This window comes from Limulus polyphemus, unplaced genomic scaffold, assembly GCF_000517525.1.
Source record: "Limulus polyphemus unplaced genomic scaffold, Limulus_polyphemus-2.1.2 Scaffold809, whole genome shotgun sequence".
NCBI classification, from domain to species: domain Eukaryota; kingdom Metazoa; phylum Arthropoda; class Merostomata; order Xiphosura; family Limulidae; genus Limulus; species Limulus polyphemus.
Window position 1 is genome coordinate 220,302 of NW_013666419.1, and position 19,119 is coordinate 239,420.

At 33.4% G+C, this 19,119-nt stretch overlaps 1 protein-coding gene across 2 annotated transcripts in view; it reads right to left on the reverse strand.

Annotated features, from left to right (window-relative positions):
* LOC106460649 overlaps nt 1–19,119 on the reverse strand; it is a 97,131-nt gene that overhangs the window by 74,908 nt on the left and 3,104 nt on the right. For both annotated transcript variants that reach the window (XM_022387421.1, XM_013920377.2), the window contains exons 2-12: nt 17,725–17,803; nt 17,428–17,504; nt 14,984–15,033; nt 14,534–14,594; nt 13,685–13,711; nt 13,245–13,313; nt 12,754–12,838; nt 11,488–11,606; nt 5,861–5,937; nt 5,691–5,757; nt 3,763–3,828 (exon numbers count right to left, since the gene is read on the reverse strand). In XM_022387421.1, coding sequence (XP_022243129.1) covers nt 3,763–3,828; nt 5,691–5,757; nt 5,861–5,937; nt 11,488–11,606; nt 12,754–12,838; nt 13,245–13,313; nt 13,685–13,711; nt 14,534–14,594; nt 14,984–15,033; nt 17,428–17,504; nt 17,725–17,803 — 777 coding nt within the window. The remainder of the gene's footprint in view (nt 1–3,762; nt 3,829–5,690; nt 5,758–5,860; nt 5,938–11,487; nt 11,607–12,753; nt 12,839–13,244; nt 13,314–13,684; nt 13,712–14,533; nt 14,595–14,983; nt 15,034–17,427; nt 17,505–17,724; nt 17,804–19,119) is intronic.

Consider the following 19,119-nt stretch of genomic DNA (forward strand, 5'->3'; position numbering starts at 1 on the left):
GCACACATTAACTAGTAAGCAAATAATAATATTCATCATAAAATTGTCAATAACTTTGCTGAAATAATAATCCAAGTCATCCCTCTTTCATTATAAATTTATTAAATTAATTTAAATTTTTTTTCTTTGAGACTTTGTGACCCGGACACAAATCGACTTGTGAACCCCCAACAAGGCAGCATTTGGACAATTCCAATCACCGCCAAAAAATTTGAAATTTTGAAATGGATAGCTCAATGGAGTGTTCTGCCGATCACTTTCTATTTTCGTAACATATTTTTACATGATACAGAATGCTCTTGTTGTACAAAAACAAGTCAAGTTGGACATCAAACTGAGTCTGAGAGTGAGACTCTGAGAGTGGTACCAACAAAATTTTAACTTGCAGTTTTCGTTTTACTCCTCTTCCCTTCTACATAATTTTGCTGTGTTTTAAGCGAGATAAATTCTACACAATACCTCTGAAATTGTGAAATTTTGTTGAAAATTTGTCAACAAATTACTGAAATAATTACTTCTGATTTTCCGAAACTCCGAATTCAATCGTCTCATGGGCGCCGCCATCTTGGATAGTTACAAAGTTCTCGTGATATCGAGTTGGTATACCTTACGGAATTATGATTTAAAACCTTGATTTTACTACCAAATCTTTCAATTTAGAGGAAATATGTTTGTTTGGATACCAAAAGATGAGCAATGCAATATTTCCAAAAGAAATGTAAACTTACCGCATTGTTTGACTAAGCTTTGTCTTGTGTTTTTCACTCTTCACATGTCTCTTGACGGCTGCTTCGTCCATGTTGCTGAGACTGAAATTGCACATGCAAACAGCACATCTTGCGGTCGACGGATTTGAGCTTAGTTTCATAATCCACTCACAATAAACGGGGTGCTCTAACCAAGCATCATTGAAATGACAGTTCCCTGGCATTTTGATTTTCACTTTCAAAAACTGTAGCAGTCAAAAGTCACAAAAATATTGCGAAAGAATCTCCGTTAAATGCCAAGTTGGATGTGAAAATAAAACAGCAGCGTGAGACAACATGTAACGTAACAACACATGTCCATGATCGACGACAAGTGTATAGCCAGATAGCGCTAGCGTACGTGCCGGCCAAATTGGGATTTTCGAACTATCGGTACGTCAAGGGTTTGTAAGTTATTTTATTTGTATTGAAATTATCGAAGCAGGTCAGAAAAAAAAATACATATAACATTTTCTGTTTATATCAAAAGTAAAAATTATAATACTCTTTCTAAAGGGATTTTTATCGTTTCCACGGGATTCAAAATAGTATATCTGGCAACAATATGACATCGCGCCTATGGCCTGCATGTGCATGCAATTGCTACGTGCACATTGGCAATACACACAATGCATATGCACCCAAATGCATACAGAGTTCAAGACAGCAGCGCACACAACCACTGTACACACACAATACTCATATAGGCACGCATGCAAGTGATGAACTCGTTTTCACAATCAATCGGCAAATGTTACGAATAAAAGAAAACACGGGAAGAAAATGGTTGAAATATCTAAATTTATTTACACTTCTAGTGAAAAATGGAATGAATTTTCACAAATTTTTATATTCCATGACTTTTTAGTCAATTTATCAATTTTTCCTGACTTTCAAGCCCTGGAAAATATGAAAGTAAAATTCCATGACTTTCCAGGTTTTCCATGACCCGTACGAACCATGTGGCCCTTTGAATCATATGCAAGTAATATTTCCAACATAGAAGTTTTGAAAACACTTGGAGGATGTGTAGCTTACATTACCCTATCAAATTACAGTAATGCACTGGTTACTCACGAGTTGCTCATGGCCATACATTGTGAAAAATTATTATTATTTTTCTTTATGTTATCTAAGCTAATCTAAAAAATTCCCATTTTTTACATTTTAATTACTTATATAATAATAAGTAAAGAATACACATGAAAAACAAGAAATATAGTACTTACCTGGGTCTTCTTTTTTTTGTGCTGTTGACTGTCGATGAAACTTAACCCTACCTTTTCTTATTAATGGTACTACTGCACTAAATAATTTTTCATTTAATTATGTAATGCACCAAAAAACACAGAATAATAGTATGTAAAAAGCAGACAGTGTGTTATAACTATCACAACTTTTCTGGCTTTCTAACTATGCAATAAGAGCCTTTAAAATTCAGCTAAGCTTGTCAATGTGTTTTCCATGTGAATAGAGTTTGAACTAGAAGCAAAGCAGATAATTCTCTTTACAGAAAACAATGTAATATAATATGTCACTTGATAGATTAAAACCTTGGCTTTCTACTGGTTGTAAATAATATAGAATTAAGTGTCAGAGAGAACTATTGACAATTTGTGAAAAAGAGGTTGTGGCAGGTGGGCGTGGCAAGAGGGGTCTGATTTTCTATGTGATTGCTCTGTAACCAAATAAGACTGAAGGCTATAAATATTATGCTTTGCTTGAGCAACGACAATATTATAATGAGCAATATATAAATTGAGTTATTCTTGGAGGGGTTGTAAATAAATCAGAGAAGAGGATATGCCTACAGAACAATGTCACAATTCTCATACTAGGGTAAATTCAGGATTTGTTTAAATACTGTCTTATAAAATTAAGAACTTAAAACATATACACTATTGAAAATCTATTTATTAACTACATTTTGATGCCAAGTTTATTCATATACATTAATAATAGTTTTATTAAGTTTTAAAATGTAACTATATAAAAGTTTGTCACATGTGCATTGCAAGAGGGTTAAGAACATCTATTCAATAACAATGATAAACCATCAAGAACATCTATTCAACAACTATGACATACCATTAAGAACATCTACTAAACAACCATGATAAACCACCAAGTACATCTACTAAACAACTAAGATAAACCATCAAGAACATCTACTAAACAACCATGATAAACCATCAAGAACTTCTCTTCAACAACTATGATAAACCATCAAGAATTTCTACTAAACAACTATGATAAACCATCAAGAACATCTCTTCAACAACTATGATAAACCATCAAGAACATCTCTTCAACAACTATGATAAACCATCAAGAACATCTACTAAATAACTATGATAAACCCTCAAGAACACCTATTAAACAACTATGATAAACCATCAAGAACATCTACTAAACAACTATGATAAACCATTAAAACATCTACTAAACAACTATGATAAACCCTCAAGAACATCTACTAAACAACTATGATAAACCCTCAAGAACATCTACTAAATAACTATGATAAACCATCAAGAACATCTATTCAACAACCATGACAAACCATTAAGAGTATCTACTAAACAACTATGATAAACCATCAAGAACATCTATTCAACAACTATGATAACCCATTAAGAAAATATACTAAACAACTATGATAAACCCTCAAGAACACCTACTAAACAACTATGATAAACCATCAAGAACATCTACTAAATAACTATGATAAACCATCAAGAACATCTATTCAACAACCATGACAAACCATTAAGAACATCTACTAAACAACCGTGATAAACCATCAAGAACATCTATTCAACAACCATGACAAACCATTAAGAACATCTACTAAACAACCGTGATAAACCATCAAGAACATCTATTCAACAACTATGACAAACCATTAAGAATATCTACTTTAATAAGAACTACCATAAACTATGGGGAGAGTATCCACAGCCAGATAACATTATCTTTATTCACCATTAGAAAACATGAACAATAACAAACCTACCTGAAGTCTTGGTTTGATTACTTTGACCAATGGAGGATAAAATGGGTATAGATTCATGGAAAAATCCTGAAAACAAAAAATTAAGGAAAAAACACTATGGTGGATATTGTAGTTTTAGGTAAACACAACACTGCTTTCAACTGGTTAATTCTGATTTTCATTAACTCTCTCAACATGGGCTTAGTCAATTTTACCAACCACGTGACCTCTTTGATTTGATACCACTAACTTTTAATATAGTGTGTATATCTTCATGAAATTTGGCACTCTTTCATTAAACATTATAAGTCTTTCACATACAAAAAATCATATTTTAGTGAAGATTTTTGAGAAACTAAAAAAAGATTTGTCCTTCAATACCTCAATTATTTGTTTTGAATAGTCCATGTGCAAAGTGATTTTTCATGTTAACATTAAAAATACTTTTCTTCATCTCAAAAATCTCAAATTTCATTTGTATAATCTCTAAAACATCCTAACTACATTTCAAATGTTTGTTGTGAGTAAAAATTTATATTTTATCAGTTATTTTCTCTACCCTAACCCTACATGCAGTTCATCAATTTGACTGACCTTGTAATTACCAAAAAAAAACTAAATAAATCTAAATTACCCTTTTTTTCTTTCTAGAATGACTTCAAATAGAAGATAAAACTACATTCATTTATCCTAAATACCTCGTAACAGTATACATTAATTTATAATTAAATTTTATTATTTTATTGTTCTTTGAACCATGTCTAACCACTATTCATGCCCTTATAAGTTGTAAATCACTTGGAGAATGTGGAGGTCATGTTATACTATCAAATTACATTACCCAGAAGCTACTCCAAGCTGCTCATGTGCATGCCTCGTGAAATATTTTTATTATACTATTATTTATTTTACCTAATGTAACCTTAACTAACCTAAATAGAATCCTATTTTTACACTTTAGTTACCTTTATAATAATAAAGAATAAACATGAAAAACAAGAAATAAAGTACTTACCCAAGTATTCTTTTTTTTTTGCTGTTGACTATCGATGACACTTATTCCTACTTTTTTTAAGCCAATGGTGGTAGTGCATTAAACAATTTTTATTTAATTAAATAATACACCATAGAAGATAAAATAATAACATGCAAAAGGCAGACAATTTCTTCTAACAATTACAATTTTTCTAGCTTTCTAACTATGTAACAAGAACCGTTACAAATTCATTCATGCTAGTCATTATCTTTCCCATGGGAACGAAGCTTGTACTAACAGAGAAACTGACAATTCTCTGTTCAGAACACAATGTAATATAATACTTCATTTCATAGATGAAAACCTTGGCTTGCTATTGGTTATCGGTAATATAGAGTTAAACATAAGATAGAACTATTAAGAAATCCTGAAAGAGAGGACATAACAGGTGGGTGTGGCAGGAGGGCTCTGATTTTCCATTTGACAGCTCTGTAACTAAACAAAATTGAAGGCTAAAAATTTATAGTTTGTTTGAGCAATGACGATTTTATAGTGAGCAATTTACATAGTTACTGGAGGGGTGGTGGATAAATTAAAGAAGAGAATATACCTAGAAAAAATGTGTCATGTGTGTAATACTAGGAGAAATTTGGGATTATTTAAAATATTACATTATAGAATATGGATTACTAGCTAAGATTTTATGCTATACTAATTGGTATAGCATAAACAAAAAGTAGTTTAATAAAATTTTGAACATAAGATACTAAAACCTACTTAGAAACCTTTAAAAAATCAGATCATTCATGAGTTACATTGAAAAAATGCTTGAAAAAAAATAAGAAATAACTGCTTCTGAATTCATATAAAACTTTAAAAAATTACAGATGAAGAGGCAGGATGTTCATAACATGACATCGTCAAAAAATTAGTGTTCTGTTACCAACCTCACAAAGAACTAAAATATGCTTACCATCTGTAGTTGAATATAATCATAGCCAAACTTTGCTTTCAACTGCTGAAGATCTTTTCCAATATTGCTGAAAAATAAATGGCAATAATTACACATGTGTACAATAACTAAAATGAAAATTAGTAAAACAACACAAATAATAATAATATGTCTTTAAGAAAACAACGTACCTATTTACACTAAAGTTTGACAGATTCACAGACCAATGGTAGATGTCATCCTCAATAGGTTCAGCTGTTATTCCTGACTAATATTGAAAAAAAAAACAAAAAAACATCTCTGACAGATTAAAAAACAAAACCAAAACCCATTATCTTTCTATTACTTGATGAATTACTCCCAGAGACCACTAAGTTGCTAATATCACAGTTTTTAAGTTTGAAATGATACAGAGAGAAAAGAATACAAGCTAGAACATACAATTTGCTTTTGTTTATGAAAAAATACTGTTTATTTAGTTCTGAATTTCCACTTTACTAAGGCTCTACAAAAACTTAATGTTTTCTACATTTACATATAGCTTATTATTTCTCTCTCTATATATATATCTTACTTATAAGGTTCAATACATATGGAACATTTCTATACTTGAATTTCTCAGAAAGATTGACACTAATCTGAAATCTACAGGCATGACAAGAAGTTAACATTTTCTTAAATCGAAAATGTATTTCCAATAAAACTTACCTCCTCTCACACTACAGTTATTACTCGACTGCTAGGCTTTCCTTCGTTTGCCCATCTAAGAATTGGTCTGATTTTTTCTATCTTGCTCCAGTCTTTTATTCCTCACTTAATTGCTCTTGGCAATATCTGTCTTGTGATACTCTTCACCTACATCAATGTGCCCTCTATCCTGGTACTGTATATAAGCACCTCATTCAGATAATGTTATCACTTTTTGAGACTGACCCAATCCACAGTCTCTAACACTGGCTCTTAGTGGGGAGGAAGGGAGGGAGAGTGTGAGAGAAGGTAAGTATTATTGAAAATACATTTTTGATTTAAGAAAACGTGAACTTTCAAAATATACATACCTCTTTTCACACTACAGCTAGTATCCCAACTTGATAAAGTGGAGGGGATGGTGAGGGTAGTATCCATACAGAATGCATCTGCATAGATTGTGGGCATACCAATATAAATTTAGAACTCTAGTGAGGGCACCGCACTACCTCTAGAACAAGTATGCTCTTCACCCACGTGGAATTTGGTGTGATCCGTCATCACTATTGGCCAGGCTCCAACCAGGTAGCCAAGGTTCCACTACTTGGAATTGGAATTATAGGGCCATGGTCCCTAAATCCCATGTTGGTGGCTAGTGCATTTGGACCAGAATATATATATACTTGTGAGTGGATCTCAACCTGTAGCTATAGAGTGATGCATTCCAAGCCACAGGAATTACGACAAGAAGGTAAGCAACACCAAAGTGGACAAACCCTCTCCTCAGCCTGAAGAAGTCCAAAAGGCAATGCCCAAAAATCAGAATGACAGAATCATGTATGCCATACTCAACCTGAGGAAACAGATCTTATCCAGTCTGGAATTATGATCACTAATCCTCACTCCCCAACAACTGTGGGCATGTTAAATTCCACTTGTCCCCGAAATTATGTGAGGGACGTGGAACAAACTTTGCTCAACCAAGGACCCAGTATGGGACCACTCTGTGTTCAGAATTATGAGAATAAATTGGACCCTCTTTCATGAGTAAATGATTGAACCAATAATGACCAAAAAAAGAGCCATGTTCAACCCAAATGGATAGCTGAACATTAAATCTGAATTGGTATTACGAGTAGCCTGGTGTCTCTCCTACCAAAATCTGGGAAAAAAACATCCAGGGTCCCAGGTAAGAGGGTCCCCAACTTCGCCTTCTTCTCCAAGAGTGGAGGAAATTCATTTGAACACTCTGGAGGAATAACCTCTGTCCACCACCTCAATGACTGAAAACCTGGGTGTGGTGAGGACTCCCTACCTCCACTAGAAAAATATGGGGTGGGGTATTGTGTGTTGGGGAGTCCTGAAGAACAATGCTTTGGAAACATTGCAATAGGTGAACCAAGTTCCCTAAATTTCTAAAATCAAACTGACTTCGATTTATTCAATCCAATGAACAGCAGGGATGGTCAGGATCCCCTTAAGCTTTACTCATGACAGTCCATGAGTGGCAGTCCAGGATAGTACAATAATGCCACCCGTTCTGCCGCTAGGTGGTCCTATCAAACACCTCATTTCTACAGAGCCTGTTGCAACCTAGATAAAGTATACTGTGTTAATGGTTGCTAGTGCAGATTTGGTTTGATAAAAGCACAACTGCCTGGACAACACTTGCCACGAAGTGGGATCCTGTGAAAAAAAGAGGTAAGGGGTACAGGAAAGTAAAGAAGAGACAAGATTAATAGTGAAGATACTCATTTCTGTTTATAAAATCTAGTGGATGTTGTTAAGGTAGCTACAGGGGTAGTGGAAACCCTCAGAGGAAGATACTGCTAAATCATGCAAATAATGTGAGATAAAACTATTGGGGGAGGTCCACATACCAGCCTGCACAATGATCTCCAGCGGGCAATTCAAGTGGGCTACTAAGGACATAGATATTTGATGAATCTGATGAGATGTGACTCACAGAAGTCTTCTTGCCTCCAAAGAGAGCCCAGAATAAGCAATATGGATCAATTTTCATACCCACCTGGTCAAGGTAACCAGGGATAAATCCCAGGAAACTGAAGGATTCCAATGAATAAAAAGTTGTAGTCTAGAACCTCTAAAGATGTTAGTGTGGGCAACATAACACTTCAAGGCCCTCACTGGACATAACAAATGATCAAGATTTGACTGGTTATAGAGATGAGAAATAGCAGTCAGATGAATCGATGAAAAGTACTTATCTCCTTCCCTGGCTGCAAATGTCTTAGGTAAGAAGGATCTGTCTGGGTACAGGAGGACGGGGGAAGAATGATAAAGCGTTCTGTGCATATGCAGTGCAAACAATTCTGTCTGATGGGTAGGCCAGAGGGTACTGGGGACTTGAATAATTTTTGTCTCCTTGAGTATCTAAAGGTAGTCAATAAGGCCACCTTATATAAGGTGATTGTGGAAGATGCTAAACCCTTGTCAAAGAGCCAGGTCAAAAAAATGAGCTATTTTTGGCACTTCTGGACAAAGTGGGTTCAACTTCTTCGCAATACACAATTGTCAATGTGTGCCATTTCTGTTGATAAATATCCATCATGGGACTACGCAGAGACTGAAACAGATATATGGCAACCTTAGAAGTTAAACCTTGATGCTGTGCGGACTGCATAACCTCCATGTATGAAGCTTGAGCTTTGGGATGGCTGGGTGTATGATGTCAGATCATACCTGTTTCAACAGAGATGACCAAACAGAAAGTGAAAGAGAGGAGCACTCCTGAAGGTATCGCAGAAGCAGAAACCAGGGTTAAGCCGGCCAATCCGGTGGTTCCAACAGAACATGACAATGAGTTGACTGAATCATAGCTAGGATACTGGGTAATAGATGAATCAGTGGGAAGACATAGAGGTGCAATACTGTCCAGTCCTGACTGAATGCATCTATTGCCAAGCCCAAGGGTGAGGTACCAGAAACCAAGATGCCAATAGTGAGTGTTCCAATGAGTGGTAAATGCATCGATCAAAATACCTCACATTGCAGCATCTAATCAGTCCAGTTGGGTCGAGACAACTGATCTGCTACCAAATTCATCACCTCCAGAGCATGACAAGCCAGTTAGATGATATGATGAGAGTGGGCCCAATAAAGAAGATCCAATGTTTGAAAACAAAGAGATCTGGATCAACTGCCCCCTTGACGGGAAATGTAAGACACCACTGTGGAATTGTCAGAGAGAAGCAATAATATTTTTTCCCTCAATAAATCCAGACCTTAAGACATTGCTCTTTGAAAAGCAGGAAGTTCTAAAACACTGATGTGTAGGGAAGCCTCATCATCTGTCCATAGGCCCTGGAATACCTGACCATTGAGATATGCACCCCATCCATTAAGCGAAGCATCTGTGAAGAAATGGATCTTTTCTCTGGAGGAGGTGGCAGCAGAGGAACATCTATCATAGTATTGTTCCAATCTAACCCCACTTAAGATTGAATATGCTGATCCTGAATAAGGAAACTGGTGAATCCAGTGAATTGCTGTTCATGATCCACTGGTTATAGAGAAACCAATGAAAGGATCTCATGTGCACTTGTTCCAAAGGAATGAGGGATTCAAGTGATGCTCACATCCCCAAAAAAGAAAGAACCATTTTCACAGTGGAAGAAGGAGACATGAGTAAGAGTAAGATGGCTTGTTCCATAGCTTGGAACCGGATGAGAGTTGGCTGAACCTGACTGAGATACATGTTGAAAAAGACACCAAGACGAATGATATATTGTGTTGGAGTGAGAATAGATTTCTCAGCTCTGATAATAAAGCCTGCCTTGATTGCTTCTGAAAGTAGAATCTAGGTGTTATATTTGGCCAACTGACGAGATGGTGTCAGTAGTAACCAATTGTCTGTGTAATGGTGTGTGTGCACAGGCCTAGAGAATGGAGGTGCAGAGAGAAAGCTTGTACGATTTGGCAGAACACATATGGTGCCAATGCTAGTCAGAAAGGCAGAGCCCTAAACTGCAGCATCTAACCCTTGTGCACAAAACAGAGATAGTGGTGGAACGACTCCACTATGGGAACATGTAGATAGGCATTGGTGACATTGAACTTGGTCACCCACAATCCTGGCAAAAAAATGCCAATGAATAAAGGAAGGCACTAGAAAAGCAAATCTAAATTCCCTCTAAAATACCCAGGATGGCCCACAACAGCAGCCTCAGAGCACCCTGGAGAAACACCACCAGACTGAATATATGTCTCCATCTCACTAAGAATAAGGTCACAGACAGCCTCAACTGAGAGTGACTCTCTCCTGACTGTTGAGTGATATCAGATATCAGAGTTGGGATAGGTGAGACCTGATATCTCCAATGGTTGTAGTACAAAGAAACCCATTAGTGAATGCTTTGTCGAGAAAAAGTGATATTATCATCTGAATGATGTGGTTATATACAGTATCAGGATAAAGGGTTCATTGATGTAGGTGGAGATTGTCATGAAACAGATATTGCCAAGAGCAATGAAGTGAGGAATAAAAGACTGGAGCAAGTGAGAAAAATAAAACCAATTCTTAGATGGGCAAAGGGAGGAAACCCTAGCAGTCGAGTAACAGTTGTAGTGTGAGAGGAGGTATGTTTTGGAACAAACTCTCCTTATTTTTATTGTACTTTCTACACTTTTAGAGTGAAATGCTAAATTTACTCACATATATAATTTAAGCTCTTTGTCAACTTCTAGTCACTTAATTAAAGTTTATTTTATGCTAGACTTAAAGAAAAGGCAATGGTTATTAAACTATGATGAATAAATCAAGTAACCTGTGCCGTTATTGTAAGGCACTATGTCACTGACATATTTTGGATAAATACTCTATGGTTACATATCAGTTCTTAAATTGTGACTATCATTATAATGATGAAATCTATTTTAATATGAAAATTTGGAAGTTCTTTAATAAATAAATAACAGATCATCCACTTACTCATTCATGCTGTCCTACCTAACATAAAAGATTAAAGAGAATTAAAAATAAAGCAATAATTAACCTGATATGCAAATCTAGTAGAACAAAAGCAAATCAAATTAAAAAACAACAATAAACAAATACTAATTCATACTGAAACTAATTGTGGTGCCCTACGTCTTTCTAATTACTTGATACCTGTGGGTCTTCCATAATGGCCACAAGTTCATTGACCAACACTGATCCCGAAGGAGTAAAGCTTGGAACATGTAACAAATCTTCTTTGGTCTGTTTTTGTCCGGTTGAACAGTGATGTCCTAAAAAAAAACATATCTATGGTACAATGTTAAGATGACTTATTGTCTCAGAGGACAAAGTACTTTCTTAGGTTGTTGCAAATTCCAGATAAACAGCTATGCTACTAATGGGTTTCTTTGTTTATCATTAAGCATAAAGCTATATGATAGGCTATCCGTGCTGTGCCCACCACAGGTAGCTACTAATGGGAAAAAAAATAATTCATTTTCCACTACTCATGGAAAAAAAGAAATTAAAGGACTCATTCCATTTCAAGTAAAACAATAATTATTTAGCAACCAATGTTTGAGGAAGCTACATAAAACAATTCACGTGATATATCGTTCATAGAGCTTGAACAAACAGGTCTAGATGGGCTTCTCACAAGATCACAAATAGAAATATAAAAGGAAGAAGATTAAATAAATTCCAAAAACAGAACAAGAAGTCTTCTGGCAGCAAGTAAATTCACTAGTATCATCCAAAAAAAATACAGTAATATATGAGCTACGAAAGCCCAAAACCATAGAAAACATTTGTAACACCTCTGATTTAAAAAAATGTTTCATACATCTAATGGTGGTTACATCAGAAAAACCTTTGAGTCAATTACATAAAATGCAATTACATTCTGTTTAACAATTAATATGAGAACAGATAAAGTTGACTTGTTTCTTTGTTGATAATAAAATATCTACACGTTCACTGTAGAAACCATTGTAACCAGATCTTCTGTTAAACACAATGATTTTCAAAACAGTATATCATACTGAAGACAACTATATTTAGGTAAGATCCAGGTATGTAAATAATTTGAGATGTTTGAAACCTTATAATAGTTGCTCTTTTAAACCTTATACCTTAGTGGAATCTCACATAACTGTTTTGTCATAAAAAAAAATTAATCTTGTACCAGTTTGAATTAACTCAAAAGCTTGTATTCATTTTTTATGGTATTAATCTCTGTAGTTGTTATCCAACTTCATTGAAAAACTATTAGTATGACTGTATTAAAATACGTTAGTGTAAATCACACTGTACATGAATAACCAAGACTAAATTACATTTAAAAATGAATATTCATTTTGAGGCATGTTAAGCTGGTTGTCTTTTTTCAATGATTAAAATATGGTCTTAACAACGAGAAATATTAACTCTGAGACATACCCAGTGGGATGTGTCTTTTTCCATGGTTACGATCAGTCTTTCTCTTTTCTTCTAAGAGCTGTGCTTCCTTCTTCTGCCATAGTTTCTGACATGACAACTTACATTTACTTCACAAGGACTTGAAAAACACCAAACATCATAGAACTAGTTCAAATATTTCCATACTGTTACGTGTAAGTTGGAGCCACACTAACCAATAAGCTTTGAAAATGCAATAACCCACTATGATTTAACAATTCCCACTTTTAAGAGTAAATTGAGAAAACAGTAATTCTACAAGTTAGAAATTATGAAAAGATACAAATCACCATAAACTCTATATTAGTTTTAATCATGCAATAAGTTTGTGTCTAAAATGAGTCTTTAATCTGAAACTCTAGTAAACATAAGATTTTGGATCAGATCCCACATACATACATTGCCAGATATGGAACTGATAGAATCTCTGTAAAACTTTAGAGATCAGCACCTTAACCATTATGTTTTCGTACCTTTTTTCTTGCAATCTCTCGTTCCAAGTTTGTGACTTCAAAGCTGTCTCCATCATCTACAGACACATCCTGAAATATTTAGTCATAATTTACATCAACTGTACTAATTCTGATCCATGTATGTATTAAGGTAGATAAACAATCACACAAAAACTGCTAAAAGTCTTGTAGCTACTATTTTGGTACTTGCACCTAGATGATTCTTATTCAACAATAAACTCTGGTAATGACTTAGCAGAGTCGATATATCAGAGTTATAACTTTAAAACAGTAATTCACACAAACTTAAGTAGCAGAGTACTAAAAAATTGTAAAACATAAGCCAAAGAAAAATTTTAAATGTTAGATAACCATGTTTCAATGATAACTGAATCAGAATTTAGATATAAATATATTTTTATTCAGTAAAATAAGGAAGTAGAACAGAACTGATTTTTTACCTGGTGGATATCCTCTTCATCATCATCCTACACATGTAAAAAAGAAACTTTCAACGATGTACTGTCAATATCAACAGGTGAAAAAGAAACTGTACTATAAAATACACACAAAAAATAAATAAATAAAAGAAGTAAAACATCTTAGCACAAGTAGAGCCAATATTACACTTGCTTATGTTGTCCTCATTGTACATAAATTTAGAATCCTTTCCAAATATAGGGAAGATAACAAGCCTTCAAAAGACATCTAAAACCTAAATCCAAAAGAATTTTGTTTGTTTGTTTTGTATTTCGTGCAAAGCTACACAAGGGCTATCTGCGCTAGCCATCCCTAATTTAGCAGTGTAAGACTAGAGGGAAGGCAGGTAGTCATTACCACCCAACGCCAACACTTGGGCTACTCTTTTTACCAATGAATATTTGGATTGACCGTCATATTATAATGCCCCCACAGTTGAAAAAGCGAGCATGTTTGGTGTGACGGGGATTTGAACCCGTGAACCGCAGATTGCGAGTGGAATCCAAAAGAAAGATTTAAAGATTCTGTGACATGACTGGGAATACTTTACTTTACACATTACATATTCTTCAGTTGACTATGCAAGTTTTGTGTCATAAGCACTGGTATACACTTAACTGTATTAAAATTACAGCAACATGGAAACATTTTTATAAAGATGTTTAGTTAAAATTTCCTTTCAGTACAAAAGTATTTAGGTTATTCTCACTGAAGGTTGTGAGTAAAAGACAAATAAATTCTGTAAATTTAATTTTCTAGAGAAAAAAAATCTTGAATAAACAAGTTTATACACAGAAATAAAAATATTCAATTTCTTCCAAAACTTTTACCTCCATTGAATCATCTTCTGATAAATTATGGTCAGACCGTCTTTTATAACTTGAAACAGCCCTGAAAGATGAAACACTATGTTATTTGATAAGCCATGAATGTTGTTGTAAATTTATTGATTGAAATCTCAAGAAAATTATAAAACAATTTTTAAATAAGTAAAAACCATAATATTATTCATTACTGAAATCCACCCATTAAAACAGTGACTGTCAGTTTAAAGGTACATTATAAAAATAGTACTAACAAGAGGTTACATCATTCAACTATGAATCTAATAACCTCTGTTATCAAATTTTAATTTGAAAATAAACAAATATTTTATTACTAATGAATAATCTGCAATCATGTAATATCTTAAAAAGATAAAAACACTTTGATAAAAATATACACGTTTACCTAAGTTAAGACACAAAAATAAATGTCTAGAACATAGCTAAGAGACTTACTTTGATAATACTTGTTTAAGTGTTGTAGGGCCTTCAATGTTATTCAAGTACTGTAAATGAAATAATTTCATTTTTCAGTCAGTCTCAGAAAATAAAGAAAACATATTTTACCAAAAATTAAAAATAACTGTGAGCAAACAGGAATGTTTTGATACATCAAATAATCTTATGGTCAAATGAAGGGTCAAACTAAACATATCAAGATGTTTCACAGATAAACATTCAAAATTTAATTTAGGCCAAGTAAAAAAATATGTTTGACATCCCTGCCTGCTTCCTTTTTTGTAGCCGCCTCCTTTCCCATTTTTTGGTTGGCAATTTTTCCTTTTTTAAATTATTATTTTTCAAGCATACAAAGAAACAAAGAAAACTTCAAAATAAAAAAATAAGATGAACACAGTTGATTCAATTTGCTCTTTTTCTTTGTCATAAATTCTGTATCATTTTGATGAAAAAAATGAAACAAAGAAGAATTCTGTTTGACATGGCCTCTCTGAAAACAAGCAACAATCAAGAAAAAAGGTGCAAGTTTTCTTTCAAAGAGTTCATTAAAAAAAAAAAGACCTACTCCTTCCTTTTTTCAAAAACTGCAGATGCTAAACGTTTTTTTACTTGGCCTTAAACTACTTTTTATCAATGTATGTTGATAAGTTTGGCATGAAACATAGCTTATAATTCACATTTTTATAATATTTAAGTTTTAACTTCATAATTACAAAAGGAAATTTTTAAATGAATTATTAATTTGCATGACATGGCAGTGCTCTGATTTCTCTTCCTCTGTTAGGGCTTTAGATTGATTAACCAATTAGAAATACACACTATAGATATTTACAGGCTAGAAAATAAAAATTCAACCATTTATCTTCAATCTTTTTTACTGAGATATCACTATATTTGTTCAACCCACATGACACACCTCTCTCATATATATTCTTTCATTTGAGAAAGGTCTATATTTCTCTCTCACATTGCTATTGGACATATCTATAACCAATTGAAATGCATATTCTAAACCACATATATCATATGATTGTCTTTCATTTTATTGGGTAAAGTTGATAGTTCATGAAGAGAGCTTGGTGTGTTTCACTAAAGACTTGCTTTAGGCAGTAATAGAATTTTTAACCTATTTATAGATACTTTACAAGAACCTATGTGACAAGCAATTAACTATAGTAAGAGGACTTAAAGTAAGCAACCAATAAAATTATAATAATGTGAGACAATTAGCTGAAGTTGGTCTCATGAAATGTTTTTATTCAATTACTCTTTTATTTACTTTTTGTTATCTAACCTACTAAGTTTCTAATTTTTACATTGCAGTCAATTTCTTAAAATATAACAATAAATAAAAATATACATAGAAAATAAGATATTTTAATTAACGCTGAAGCCTATTTCAGTAAATTGTAATCAAAAGCATCCTTCATTAGCACTAACTTTTCTAATACTTTGTTGGTTCTCCATAAAATCACTAATGTTCAAGTATGCCTTTTAGAACAAAAAGAATATACCAGGCACTAAAATGGAATGTCCCAAGATTAAAATAATTTAACTGGCTTTCTAACTAAACTATAAAAGGGTCCATTAGCTGTTCATAGCAAAAAAACATGACCACAAATAATGCAAATGATGCTGAATATCTACTTATGTGTGTAAAATGAAATAATAGTATGATGAATCTTGTCGAAAATATCTTCACTTTCTATTAATTATACATAATCCAACAGCGATTTCAGTGAGAATAATCACATTTTTGAAAGGCAGAATAACGTGGGAGGGATGTGTTCTGTAGGCTTTAAATTTTATTTTATAACTCAGTGAAGCAAAAAGACTGGAAGCTCTAAGCTTATATTCTGACTTTTCAACATTTGGAGTATGTGTTTCTAATCAGTTGGAAACTCTGAAAATCTGATATGGGCAAGATGTGGGAGTGCAGATGTGTCACTGACAAAGAGAAGTAAAAATTGATTATTATTTTCACATTACCTTTTGAAATTAAGAGATTAAACTTAGATAATATTAAAATTTTAATTATAAACAACATTTTGATGCCAAGTTTATTGACATACATAAATAATAAAGTTGTTCTAATTACATTTTGAATATAACTGTAAAAGGTAGTGACATGCACACTTTGACCCTGCAGTACACATAGGGTTAACAAAAACTAACTTGGTTGTTGAAAATGTTACAGCCACCTAAACACACAGACATTTACATCACTTAAAACTTTGTTCAGCCATAATAATTGTTAATTGTACAGTCAAACTCTCACTAGTCTAGCCAACACTCTGTGTCTTTAGTACTTGATTCTATACTGGATTATATATACCACATAGATGCCACACATGCATTGCAAAAGCTGCATTTCAAGACTCTCTAGCACAAAATGTATTGATACTGCTGATCAATGCATGATAATGAAGCTGGCTACTAACCTCATTCATTGAACAACACCACTCTTTGAGCTTGCTGTTTGATTCTATCTGAAATTTCCCATTGTGTTTAGGAAAACCTGAAATAAATTCATCAGAGAATACTTTATATATAAAGGTAAAATGATAAAAATTTGATAAGAATGTGTATTAACTGAAATTATTGTAGTTAATATATTGCTATCAGAAATTGTAGTTAATAACTATTAAGCAATATACCAATTTATCATTTGTAGATTTTTTTTACTGAGTATGTTATAAAATTTTTAATAACTGAAATAGATGAAATAAGTGCTTTACCAGGTGGACAGATCAGTCTGACTTCATGTTCACCAGCCAAGAGCAGATGTACCACTGTAGCACTATCTTTTTCCCTGTGCTGATTGTTCAAGTTCAAGCAAAACAAGAGAGAAATAATATACATTAATTTCAGTTGAGCTTAACAATCATCTTTTTTGTACTCAAAATAGATAAAAAATCCCTGTGGTTAAATGAAGGTTTTATTAATTCTTTAAGATTAAATATTTTAAAAAGTTCTTCAATGGTCCCTTAGGACCTCAAATCAACACATGATGCATCTATATACATTACTATTAATGTATATGAACAATATTTTTAAGTAGGTGTTGGTTTAAATCAGGTTACAAGTAGAAAGTAAGGCATCAAAAATATGTTGGAAGTATGCCACAAATAGCTTCCTTATAATTAACAAAGTATACAATAAGCCACCACCAACATGTTGGAAATATGCCACAAATGGCTTCCTTATAATTAACTAAGTACACAATACGCCAACAGCAACATGTTAAAAGTATGCCACAAATAAACTTCCAACACATGATTGGTAGCTTATTGTGTATTTAGTTAATTATAAGGAAGCTATTTGTGGCATACTTCCAACACATGATTGGTAGCTTATTGTGTACTTAGTTAATTATAAGGAAGCTATTTGTGGCATACTTCCAACACATGATTGGTAGCTTATTGTGTATTTAGTTAATTATAAGGAAGCTATTTGTGGCATACTTCCAACATGTTGTTGGTGGCTTATTGTGTACTTAGTTAATTATAAGGAAGATGCCACAAATAGCTTCCTTATAATTAACTAAATACACAATAAGCTACCAATCACGTGTTGGAAGTGTGCCACAAATGGCTTCCTTATAATTAACTAAGTACACAATATGCCAACAGCAACGTCTTAAAAGTATGCCACAAATAGCTTCCTTATAATTAACTAAGTACACAATAAGCCACCAACAACATGTTGGAAGTATGCCACAAATAGCTTCCTTATAATTAACTAAATACACAATAAGTTACCAAAAATGTGTTGGAAATATGCCACAAATAGTTTTCTCATGATTCAACAAATAGACAGTAAGCCACCAACAACATGTTGGAAATATGCCACAAATGGCTTCTTTATGACTCAACAAGTAGACAGTAACTCATCAAAAATGTGTTGGAAGTATGCCACAAATAGTTTTCTCATGATTCAACAAGTAGACAGTAAGCCACCAAAAATGTGTTGGAAATATGCCACAAATAGTTTTCTCATGATTCAACAAATAGACAGTAAGCCACCAAAAATGTGTTGGAAATATGCCACAAATGGCTTCTTTATGACTCAACAAGTAGACAGTAACTCATCAAAAATGTGTTGAAAGTATGCCACAAATAGTTTTTCTCATG